At 35.6% G+C, this 13,528-nt stretch overlaps 1 protein-coding gene across 5 annotated transcripts in view; it reads right to left on the reverse strand.

The window, feature by feature from the left end:
• LOC121425903 (serine/threonine-protein phosphatase 6 regulatory ankyrin repeat subunit A-like) overlaps nucleotides 1–13,528 on the reverse strand; it is a 51,077-nt gene that overhangs the window by 25,770 nt on the left and 11,779 nt on the right. For all 5 annotated transcript variants that reach the window (XM_041622007.1, XM_041622005.1, XM_041622004.1 and 2 more), the window contains exons 3-9: nucleotides 10,529–10,607; nucleotides 7,436–7,506; nucleotides 4,010–4,210; nucleotides 2,264–2,351; nucleotides 1,709–1,851; nucleotides 938–1,063; nucleotides 126–291 (exon numbers count right to left, since the gene is read on the reverse strand). In XM_041622007.1, coding sequence (XP_041477941.1) covers nucleotides 126–291; nucleotides 938–1,063; nucleotides 1,709–1,851; nucleotides 2,264–2,351; nucleotides 4,010–4,210; nucleotides 7,436–7,506; nucleotides 10,529–10,607 — 874 coding nt within the window. The remainder of the gene's footprint in view (nucleotides 1–125; nucleotides 292–937; nucleotides 1,064–1,708; nucleotides 1,852–2,263; nucleotides 2,352–4,009; nucleotides 4,211–7,435; nucleotides 7,507–10,528; nucleotides 10,608–13,528) is intronic.

Here is a 13,528-nt window from a genome sequence, read left to right on the forward strand (position 1 = left end):
GGAAATAATTATCCAATGGTTAACCAAAACTCTTTTTCAGGACTACCTGCATGGCGAAATCAAAAATGTTATCGTCTTGTATATGAAATGGCCAGCAGGAGTAAAAAAACAAAAACAAATCTCACCTCGTTCAATGAGGCTTTCAGCCCGTGGGTAATGTCCCTGGAGGGCTATCATATGAAGAGGGGTGCGCCCATCTTTGCACTGAATGTTGGCCTCGGCGCCTCGACTGATCAGGAACTCCAGACACATGCCTCCGTGTGGTGAGACGGCAGCTAGGTGCAGTGGGGTCTACAGGATGGACAAACAAGAATGTCAGAATCATCTTTATTAGGTTTCACTTCAGAACTTCTTGAAACTGGTTATTAGAAAGGATCAGGATGGAAATTTCAATAGCAGAACTTGCTATTTCCAAAGAGTCCTTTTACCAAATGATTTGATTATGTATATTTTTTGGTAATTAACAGTCAATTTATTAATTCGCTCATTCACTTGTGTCAACCAATTTTATGATTTATTGACAAGTGCTGCATATATGTAGACATAGTAAAAAAATGCAAGGGTTAAAAATATAGTCTGTAATGGATCAGTACTTTGCACTTTAATGGCAAGTTGGTTATTAAAACCTACATGCATTGATAAAATTATCTTTTTTCAATCAGAAAATAACACTTGAATATACATGTATTTCAAATAAAATATCAGTAATTTACACTGAATAAAATCAGAACATTCTATGAATAGTAAAGTCAACTTTGCCTAGCGTAACGTAGATATTAGGAAAATTTCAAATGTTATCGGTTCTTATAATTCATTATCAATAACTGATAAAGACATCCGTCCGTGTTGTTTACTTCTTCATACTCAATTAAGCAAAATTAAGCAATCTTTATAACACTTTTCATACATAATTAAATGTAGATAATCGCAAACATACCTGCCCCTTATTATTGAGTGTGTTTACATCAGCATTATGTTGTATTAACTCCCTCAGCACCAGATCGTTGCCATTCAAGCTTGCTATATGAAGAGGGGTGTTCCCACAAGCATTAGGAATGTCAACCTGCAAATAAAAATCAAATAATGTAGATCCTAATTAAAGCTAAGTTCGAGTTCTAGTATAGAAATCTAATTTCAATATGAAATGGTTGGAAGCAATACTAATGTTGCAAATGGTGTCCCATAAGCTTTTGTAATTTGAGGAAAATAATACAAATGAAATACATGCATTACAGTTATATAATTCAATACAATAAAAAAAATAATAATTCATTGGCAAAAGAAAAATCATAGTTACACCCTTATACACTTCTTAATGTCTATGCAAAATTTTGTGTTGATCAGAGATTTTCCATTCAACATGCTCTGATACTACTACCAGAGCTGCCAACCTGAACAAGAACATTTCAGTATTTTCAAAGCTGCAAATCAGTATTTTGGCGAGGAAATCAGTATTTTCAAAGAAATACCATAGGACAACACATACAACTGAAACTTGAGAAATCAGTATTTTGCATGAAACCATCAGTATTCTTCTCAATTTTCAGTTCTAAATACGGGAAATCCATACTACTTGGCAGCTCTTTACCGCCAATCTCAGAAATAAAAAGTGATATAAGTATAAACAAATCTTGTCCTCCCAAGAAGTCATTCACTGCACTATGTGGTTTTGAAATTATATTTGTGTTCACACTTGCAGCTTATTTACCTTAGCACCATGTTCTAGAAGTATCCTAACCACACTGACTTGTCCGCTAGCAGCGGCTGCATGGAGAGGTGTGAACAGACTACGATCCCGACAGCCGATGTCTGCATCATTCTCGATCAAGAGCTGCACGACATCAACATGCCCTGTGGGACAGAGAGAGAGAAAGAGAAATGATTAGCCCCCAAAAATGAATTACACGTTATATAATCATTTGATTATGATCTTTGAGTATGTTTTACAAAACTATTGGGGCCAAATCATGGTTTTGGGAACCACTTGTGCTTTCTTCAAACTACATGTAAAGAACTCTGAAACAGTTCAAAACTTTAACATTTGGCTGGATTCAAAGGAACACTACACTGAATCAACTGAATCAAAGATTGCCTGTGCTTTTTATAATTTTTGCTTAGCCCATGGAGTGATAAAGATTATCAATCATTTTCAGTATGCACAAAATATAAGTGCTTTGCATCTCAATTACTGTCCTTTTCCTTTTTTTTCTTACACTCAAGACAGATTGACTTTGGGAAACAAATTTCATTTTATCAATCTTACCCATGTATGATGCCCAATGAAGCGGCCTCCTCTCCTTTTTATCCTGAGCGTTAATAGTCCCTCCCTTTGCCACTAGCAGCTTCACCATCTGAAAGATGCAAGACATACAAACGTTATCAATGATGGTACCAATGTATTCATATGTATGTTATAGGGGGGGCCTGCAAGCTATAGCAAGTTATTTCAGTTTTTCCTTTCCAAGGCAACCTGGACTTGGATGTTAACATCTTCTATTCATATTATCATTGTGTGCACTCGTGAAAAATGCTTTGGTTGAAAATGCCAGATAAAAAATTAACAATTCAAAAAGTTTCAATATCATTAAATTGGCTTTTGCACAATGAAGGGGACTTTTTCAATAATCTATCTTTTAATTTGATCTATTCACTTAAACACTTTCTAGAGTGCATTATGGGATATCATTTATGGAAACAACAGCTGTAACTGAGGGGAGCATTCCATGAAGCCATATGTAAGTGGCTTTGACCACAGCTGTTACAGGCTTCTGAAATCCTTGAACCTGATTGGCTAACCAAAGATTTACCAGTCATCATCATCATCATATCAGCCATGTTCAGCCCACTGCATGGCGAAGGCCTCCTCAAGTTGGTGCCAAAGGTGCTTGTCTTGTGCTGACGCAATCCAATTTATACCAATGAATTTTGTGAGCTCGTCACTCCATCTCAATTTCTGTCTACCCCGATTTCGTGATCCTAGCCATGGTCTCCATTCTGTGATGCGTTTGGTCCACCTATTATCATGTGATCTTGCAAGGTGGCCAGCCCATCTCCATTTCATTGATTTAATTGCTTTGATTATGTCTATTACTTTAGTCTGGTTCCTAATCCATTGTATGGTTTTCCTATCACGTTTTGATATCCCTAGCATTATACGTTCCATACTGTGTTGAGTGGTTTTTAATTTCTGTTCCATTTTCTTTGTTACAGACCAGGTTTCGGAACCATAGGTCATTGCCGGTATAACACATTGATTAAAGACTTTTCTTTTAAGGCAAATTGGCATATTGCTCTTCATAATGTCATTGAAATTCCCAAAAGCGATCCATCCAGCTCTTGTCCTCCTTTTAACTTCTTCCAGTTGTTCATGATCCATTCTGACATGTTGCCCAAGGTAGATATAATGATCTACTCTCTCGATTTCAGAATTGTCCATTATGATTCTTTGCTCCGTAGCAAATTTGTTGAACATTACTTTTGTCTTTTTCATGTTGATCTTCAGCCCTACTTTGTTACTTTCAGTGTTGAGATCGTTAAGCATATTTTCTAGCTTGAGGCCATCATCAGTGATTAGAATGATATCATCGGCAAACCTTAGGTGATGGAGACACTCGCCATCAATGTTTAGCCCTGTACTTTCCCAGTCTATTTTACGTATTATTTCCTCCAGTGCAGCGTTGAACAGTTTGGGTGAAATAGTATCTCCCTGTCGCACTCCTCTGTTAATGGGCAATTCATCACTGTCTTTGTGCAGTTGAATGGTTGCAGTTGCTTGGCTATACATTTCCTGAATTAGTTTAATGTAGCTATGGTGCACACCTTGTACCTGTAAGGCTGTTATTTACCAGTATAAGCTAACAACAAGACACTTTATGAAACCCTCTTCAAAAGAAAAGGGGCTCTGACCACAAATTTGGCAGTAGAAAGGTAGCTTCATATACACAGGCATCTACTTTTATCACCCCCCCAAGAAATTGGTGGAAAAAAATTAAATATGAAATATACATACCTCTACATGGCCATTAAAAGCTGCATGGTGGAGACTGGTACGTCCGGCACGGTCAGTGACATTGACCGTTGACAGCAGAGGTATGAGCATTCCAGCAATGTCCACAGCATTGTTGGCTGCAGCGACATGCAGAGGGGTCTGCCAGTTCTTATCTCTGGCATTGATGTCTGCATTGTGCTTCAGGAGAACTCGTACTGTGGTCTATAAATCAAAAATACAATATAATATGAAAATTGGTGAAGTCGTACATGTTAGTTTTGTTTTCATATATACTTTCCTATGAATAGTCCTGAAATGAATGAATTTTCTCATGTTAAAGTACAACTGTTTTCAGATATTTTTGATAATGCTGTATACAGTGCATCCCAGAAAAAATCAAACCGGGATCCCCATGTCTTTTTTTCTTCAAATGCAAATGAATTGTGATACTTCCATCATCATATAATTCAATTATTCCTCTTTATCTTGATATCTATCATGAGACAAACACTCACACATTACTGAGCAAGTCGAGTTTGAAATTTTAGAGTCAAAACCAGTTTGCGCAGGAAAAATTGAACAAGATTGGTTCGTGATAAGAAGACTGTGCTTATTCCCCGACTGGCTCATTAGCATTTCTTTTGTATTCTTTGTAAAGTTTCTCTCACTGATCCCTGAAATGAGAGTGGATTCAGATAAATGTGTGTGTTTCTCCACAAATCGTTTCTGCTATGTCTCAATATTTATTGTTTGTAATCCACCATGTGTGAACGATTTACTAAGCTGTTGGTCTCAAATCAAAGATGAGATTCCACTCTGACTGTATCAAATTTATGGTAAAAACATATTCAATAATTGTGAAATCTATCTCTGAAAACGGGTTTCTATTTTTTTTTTGGTGGACGCACTGTAGGCCTATATACTTTGCTCTGAACAGGTCAGAAATTGTGATTTGGCCACTTTTAATCATCAAAAAGGCTCAGCATTTGGAATCCATTTCAGGAATAAAATATTTCTTTGAAGAGCAATCCTCTAATAGTTTTCATGCCATGAATTCAAATGACCTTTATCTGCATGCTGTATCTACAAAATTGGCTAACATGTAAAAGCAACTTTAACTTTAACAAATCTAAAATTCTCTTGTAATTGTTTCATATTCACACAAATAGGAAATTGGTCAGATGACCATTATGGATAACATAGCTTTATATATTGCTTTAACCTTCCTGTGATTCCAAACCATGAGTAGGCAAATTTCAATAATGCTTTCACATGGTACTATATGGGTGTGTTCACATGGCCAAGAAAACAAGTATTTATCCCCATACAAATCGTTGTTTGTCTACACTATTCCTGTGGGAAAGTGTTCACAGCATTCACATTCCCTTTTCACCTGTGACTATCTCCACAGGTCAACTTTAGGACATGTGTTCCGTTTCGCTTAATATTGAAAGCCTGTACACTGTAATTTTAGAGATGTAGCCAAACCAATGAGGCACATCTGAAGTCACATTTTAACTCATTCTAGAACATTTGTCTAAAATCCTGAATGTTATGTTATTTGTCTAAAATCCTGAATTTCATTTAACATTCTTGTCACTTTCTGCATACTCTACGTCATTCCATTTAGTCAAGTATATATTCAGCTTTCTTATGTAATGTAAATTATGTGTTAACTCTTACCCCTATGTATTGTACCTTATGAATTGTACCTTTTCAATCAATATCGTGTATTATCACCCTGCCTATTGCCAGTGAAGAGGAGCTTGTCCCATAATCACTGGCATAGGACCTGGGTTTATTGAAACTTCTCTATTTGACTATGAAATAAAGATGATTTATATATATATATAATAAAGAATATAAATTCATCCATATCATTCTAAATATTTTCCTTCACCGCAAATAATATCATCACTCAAATTATAGAAAGCGCACTTAGAAATCATTCTTTTTTATTTTTTATAGAATACACATTCCCTCCATTTTAAAATAAAATCTATAATAGATAAAGAAAGAAATGGAGCGAGAATAACAGTAAAAGAGACTCGTCTGAAAAGCTCTTGAAGAGAGAAATGTTTTATTTTACTTGGCAACGACGGAGTGGAAGTGGAGCCCTGGTGAGCTTAGTCATTTCCTCCTAGATTAGAACCAGACAGTATTTAATTATAAGGGTTATATAGGACAGACCACAGACATTCTAATTCCAGCATTAAGGTCATTCTATTGCCCTGTGTAGTATATAGCCTGACTTACATCACATTCACACAAATGTACAAACAAATGCATTAACACTAACTGCAAATATTATAAGTAATAATAATAATTGTGATTTCTAAGGCACCAAACTCATTTTAGTGAATATGATCAAGGAGCCCAGGTGAAAAGAGAGAAACATTTTATGTATACATATGCATAGTTTACAAATAAGTCTTCAGCTTTACTTTATATGTTTCAACAGAGTTGGTATTACAGATCTGTCTAGGAAGGGAATTCCAGAGTGAGGCCCAGCACGAACAAACCCCCCCCCCCCCATTTGGTATTGCATTTTGAAATCCCGAGTTTTTGGGAACGTAATGATATAGATGGCATTCAGAATAGCATTATACATGTAGCATTGATCTGTCTGGGATTAGTTCTGTTGAATTAGCTCCGTGTATTTTGATGACAGATCAAAAATGTTAATTATATTGGAGTATTATTCTAAAATTTTAATCTACCAAAAGTGTAGTTACAACCATTATCATATGATATATGAAATATTCTTCACGGAGATATGAGTTTTGCCACCATTTAGAATCAGTGCCTTGGTAATGACAACGATAAATTGCCACTTGGTTTAGATCCGCTTTATCTACTTACCAAGTGGTCTTGAACCATTTGGTTTATACCAGATGGTCTAATTGTAGTCTGTCTATGTACAACCTATTTGCCTCCTAACTATTTGGTCTAATTGCCATCAAGCACATTTACCATTTTGTCTAATTTCCAGCCAGTTTAAATATCCACTTTGTCTAACTTAGTGCTGTGGAAATATTTCATTGATTTTACTTTGCTATTTTTAATCAACAATTCAAAAATTGAAATCTGCTGAACTTTATGGAAATTGGGTTTTAATATAAGGCTCTGCCTTTCTGCCTCTCCTTAATATCATTCATTTTTACATTTGTATTACTTGTTCTATATGTTTACTATATCCCTATGTCTATATTCCTTTATAAGTGTGTATATGTTATATGTTTTTAATAAAAGTATTGAATAAATGAAATGAATGAAATCTCCTATATACTGTATATAGCTTGTGTCATCTTTAAACTAATTAATGAGGTTCTAATTTTTTGCCACAACTTGTGAATCCTGTTTTATTCCTGTATTCTGTAAGTGTTATTAAAATCATCTTGATGGCATTGTGAACACCCCCTTTAACTAAGTATAAACTGTACTCACCTGACTTTTGGAAGCAACAGCCCTGTGAAGAGGAGTAAGCCATCTGCTATCCTTGGTATTGACTCTTGCACCTGTTACAACAAATCAATTATAAATCATATTCACATGAAGAACTATAGAAAGAACAACATGTATGCCTATTCCTAGTACTACATATGATCTAGTTAAAGGTATTATTTAACTTTGTGAGCAGTCGATTTGAAAAATTCTCAAACCAAGATGAAAAATGTGAACAAGTACATGTATTAGAACTAAAGAAAAACCCTGAAAACAACCATTATTGAGAATGAATGAAAAGCTAAAAATACAAGGCAAACCTCAATTTTGAAATTAGGCGTCTTACAGACACTTAAATAGAACACACAAGTGTATAGGATGAAATTAAGATGGCGTTTCCGATCACTTTAGATTTCACTTTTTGAAGCACTAAATAATGACTTTCGGACGCAATTTTTTCTGGGCTTCATTTTTGTAACATATCACAGACACAGGTGACAAGTGTGACCTTCTAGCTCAGATTTTTTAAAAGTCAAATCAATATTAGCCAATCACTTTAAAGTCTGCAAGCACTGACTCACATTTGACACTTTAACCAATCACACGTATATCATGTCTAGTAGGCCCGTTTTGAAAGTCCATTTTTGATGCACGTGTACACGGCGTGTTTTTCGGTCGTGTACACGTGTACACGTTGTAAACACTGTGAGAGCGAGTTCTGTTTTCATGTCGAGACGGACCCGCATCAATATGTCATAAAAAGGGGTCTGTATAGCCTAAGTCACGGTTTTAAAGCTTACTTGAGAAGTTTGAAGTATCAATCCACAAAAATTGGTGCAAATTAAAAGTTTACTCGGCTTAGGAGCGCATTAAATTAATAAAGAATGCAAAACAAAATCAGTGCAGGGCCCTAGCTATCGCCGACGCTCGGTGGATGCGCATTTTGTATACTGTACCGTACATTCATGCACAGATCGCTGCAGAATAAGTGTAACTGAAGTTATCGATTAATTTTCATTATTATGTTGCCAATTTGAAGAGCGTTTGTTTGTAGGCTTGTGTGCGAGCGTATAACACGTAAGTTGTAGCGATGATCGCTATCGCAATTGGTGATTCTCAAATTGACTCTGAGAGTGATTGAGCAACGCTTTCGAGCTTTTGAGACCGGAGCAGACCCATTTCGTGCCGATTTCGTGGTACAAAAACGTGAGTCTCCAGAAAGAATGTGGATTAAATTGGCGATTTTGGAAGTGAACTCACTCTGGATTAATTGAAATATGTTGACATATTAGTAATTAAAACATGTGCAGTGTCTGAGAACTAAGATTTAATGTGAGGCTGTGAGCTTGTTTATGCAGATGCTACCGTGTACACGGTGATGGAATTTAGTACACGTGCACTGACTTGACCGTGCGTGTACACGTGTACACGTGTACCCGAAACGGGCCTAATGTCTAGAGAGAAGACTGGGGCCCGTATTCTGAAGTCAGGTTTAACTCAGACCATGGTCTAACTCTGTGCTAAAATTATCGGGAGCCAAAAGTGTCAAAATTTTTATTGAGTCGAATGTTTCGTATGTTTGCTGTGCTCTTTTCTGATTCATCCATGGTGAAGACAATCTCCTTCCTATATTTATCAATGATTTGAGAGCCAAATGAGCTGAAAGAATCATATCTCCACTGTTAGTGATTTATGTAACAATTGTCTATCCATACTTAAACCACAGCTTTAAACCTAAGTTTAAATTAAACCCGACTTCAGAATACAGACCTGGGTGTCCAACCAAAGTAAATAAAATCTAGTCTCACTACTTCAGACCCTGCATTATACACTAGAATTACGTACATGTGAAAACCAAGGTCTGTTCCTGCAGACTATCTGCTGCAGCCTGTATCTTGGCCATTACACTGAACCTAAGCACCCTTACTTTTCCACACATTGTAAAGTCAAGCACACAGCTGTTCTTAATTTTACACACAAATCAAAATGATTTGTTTTTTCCTCTTCCTTCTATATTTGTGTGCATTTAATAGCTAAAATTGACATGAACAGTGTGAAAACAAAGTCACTTGCATGTTTTGCATGTACTAGCAAATTATGTCTCTTAACTAAAATGAAATCCCCTCTTAAAGGACAAGTCCACTCCAACAAAAACTTGATTTGAATAAAAAGAGAAAAATTCAACAAGCATAACACTGAAAATTTCATCAAAATCAGATGTGAAATAAGAAAGTTGTGACATTTCAAAGTTTCGCTTATTTTTAACAAAATAGTTATATGAACGAGCCAGTTACATCCAAATGAGAGAGTCAATGACATCACTCACTAACTATTTCTTTTGTATTTTATTATATGAAATATGAAATATTTGTATTTTCTTGTCATTGTCATGTGAAATGAAGTTTCATTCCTCCCTGAATACGTGGATTTCCATTATTTTAACATTTTGTGCTTCAGGCAAGGAGGTCCTAATCATCAAATTCATAAAAATTGAAATATTGTATAATTAAAACAATAAAAAACAAAAGAAATAGTGAGTGAGTGACGTCATCGACTCTCTCATTTGGATGTAACTGGCTCGTTCATATAACTATTTTGTTAAAAATAAGCGAAACTTTGAAATGTCATAACTTTCTTATTTTACATCCGATTTTGATGAAATTTTCAGCATTGTGCTTGTCTGATTTTTCTCTATTGATTCAAATCAACATTTATCTGAGGTGGCCTTGACCTTTAAATCTGAGAAGAAAAAAAACACATGATTGAAATCTGAAAGGGAAGTTCTAACCAGATCCTTGTACTAGGGGTGCAAATCTTGCCAACAACACATTGTTTTTATTATTGGGGATGTTAAAGAAAAGAATAAGAAAATAAATGACATCAAAACAATACTTTCAGTAAAATCTGCAGTGATTATCATATGATCTTGCCAAAAGACTTTGCAAAATACTGATAAATTAAGAAAACAGTAGGCATCTCTGAGGGAGCAAGTCGATGTACACACACATGCCATAATTGAGGCTATTTTTAGAACTTGAGGAATAAATCACATTAGCACTCATCAGTAATTTTCTCATCTACAGACGTCTAACATACCACATTCTGCAAGGAGATCCACAATCTCCGCCTCCCCTCTGAAAGCAGCCGCATGGATGGGTGTACGTCTTTCTATATCCTAGCAAGATGAGAAGGGAGAGGGGCAAATATTAGTACAGCATTAGACTGTAATCACATAAATTAATCCATTATCTACTGAAAGTAGATGATCCCTGTACAAACCTATCGGAATCATAAATTCCAGTAGTCTCAGACGAGACTAACCTTCAGTGGCAAAAAAAAGTAACCAAGTGATAAATATTGTACACGGTACAGGTGTATGAAATCTTATATAATTAATACTTACTGCATGTTATTCTATGGGTTAAGTGCAGAGTGTGGAGGTTAAAAAAAATCTTGGAGGGCCAGCATCTGGGGAGCGTTTCATCAATATTTTCATCCAACAAGTTGTCAGATCTGACATCTTTCCTTGATTCTGATTGGCTGAGGGGCACTGTTCCTGTGGTAACTGTCGGATAAACTGGTACTTGTCGCATAAAACGTCCACAAGTCCTTTCATGAAACGCCCCCCTGGACTAGAGTCAAGTTTAATTTTACACATAAATAAACATCCATGAAAGGATACAATGTTTGTCACTTGGTTACTTTTTTTTGCCATTGAAGGTTAATCTCGTCTGAGACTACAGCTGCGATGTTTTTTGCTTTTTTTGTTCACAAGGTGAATGAACGTGTACAAAAGTATTGGCAGGAAATTAACTTGTTTAAGTTGTTTATAAAATATTATCAATGACCTCATATTTTCAATAATATTATATACTTGTTGTGAAGTGCTGAAAAACAACTCTCTGATTTGTTTTGTACACTAATTTTCCTCGTCTTTCAAATTGCATCTTGCCTCCATCTAAGCACAACATACACGTATGTACATGTACATTGTATGTCATGGGAAAATATAATTCACATCACACATGTCAAGGTCAGGAGGATATTGTGAAATATGTATTAAAAATAAAGGGGAAAAATCTTAACCTAAAACTAAAATAAGGCCTTAACAATTAGCTTATGGCAATATGCTATGGTTTACAGTATGTAGGCCTGCATACATGTACATGTATGTACTTGGCTGATTTTAAAGGGGAAGTTCACCCTGACAAAAAGTTTACTTGTAAAAATAGCAGAAAAAAATAATAAATACTGGTGAAGGTCAGAGGGAATTCTATGAAAGGTATTAGGTTGAGAAATTTATTAGAATTTCAAATTTTTAATATGATATACTATGTAATATAAAATGCATTACTTCCAATATTTTAATGGTTCATTAAGACTAACAAAAAATCTTCTTTCATGAGTGGGTATGAAATAATTTAATTCAAGATACCATGCTTGCATGTAAAATCCCAAATCCAAAAAATAAAATTCTAATGACTTTTCTAATCTTGATGAATTTAACTAAAACCAATATTTTGCATTATTTTTTCCACTATTTTTACAATAAACTCTTTGCGGGGTGAACTTTCCCTTCACTTTAATCACCTAAAATGCACTGTGCACAGTGGTAATATAAGAGGTATACTGGACATTGTAGTTTCAGAAGAAGATCTACACTTGTCAATATGCAATCAACTTCAAGTAGTTCAACTGAGAATAGAGTCAGCATTTCTTGGGGCATGCCGTGAACAAGGTCAAGTCTCTAAGGGTTCAAATTCCTTCTTTTCTCTCAATGGATTGTCAGGAATGGACAAACAGATTGTCTTTAGAGATGAGTGAGAATAAGAACTGTAGGCCTATCTTTATTGACTGACTTTTCAAATTATCCCCCTTCTTCATACCGATCACAAAATATTGCTAAACTTCAGAATTCAATATCTTTGTGGTTATTTTTTCAGGGTTTTGCTGTGAATTCTGCTGTCAATTTTTTGCTATTCATTAATATACTATTTTCTGCCCAAAATACCCCCTTTAATATATTACGATCAGCTTCATAAAACTCACTCCAGATACCTTTTCAATACTTTTCTAGAGTAGACAGTACAATTCATTTCACTTTCAATGCAAAATCAAATATAACATTCAGCCAGGTGATCGAATATTAAAGGCACATGTCATTCGAGTGTGCACTGTACTACTCACATAAATGGCTGTTGAACGAAGCCTACACTGTGGGGTCTGAAAGCATATAAACTAGGTGAAGCTAGATATTGAATTGCATTTGTAATAAATGGAGTGAGAGATGAACGCCGCTTTCTCAATAAATCAAGTCAACCCCAGCTGTAAACAAGTACAATGCATTATAAATTGCATCCATATTTCAGTTATCAATATTGCACTCCGCACTGGTTTTGAACCCGCTCATTTATCAGTCAGTCCAATCAACTAGGTGAATGCACAGAGAGGAAAGGGATTGGGGAATATATTATGCCTACATTCCAATACATGTAGAGTATGTTTATGTACGAGATCTCATTAGTTACAGTGAGTGGTTGCCAATTAGCCATAATTTGTCAGAATGGAAGGGAAAGCATATCAGAGGAATTTTCATGTGAACATCCCCAGGTACATGGACATGAACTGTAGGCCCCTCGTTGTTTTCATAAATCAAGGCAACCAAATTTCATGAGACGATTTCAAACTTATCTGGGATATTTTTTTGACAGGTAACAAGTTTGAATAACAGAGATAGTATACTTTCAATGTCGGCCTACAAAACGATTCCCTGCACTCTGCAGTTGAATGGAGTGAATTAAAAAAAAACTAGGGACAGTCTAATAAAGTAGCATGGCAAATACATACCGTAATACATTAAAGAGAGGGCTATTACAGGTTAATGAAGGACAGCCTAACCCAGGGGGGGGGGGCAGTCAAATATATTACTGTACACACGCGTGACCAAAAAAAAACATGTTTAAAGGGGTGTTTTTCAGTTTTGGACGCAGGCCGCGCATGCACTCGTTAAGAGTATCAAAAACACAGATTTTTTTAAAAAGGGGGTAGTTTTGGAAGACTGGTCAATGGTCAATTGCGGGGTGAAACGTATTTAAA

Source organism: Lytechinus variegatus, chromosome 13 (assembly GCF_018143015.1).
Source record: "Lytechinus variegatus isolate NC3 chromosome 13, Lvar_3.0, whole genome shotgun sequence".
Taxonomy (NCBI): Eukaryota; Metazoa; Echinodermata; class Echinoidea; order Temnopleuroida; family Toxopneustidae; genus Lytechinus; species Lytechinus variegatus.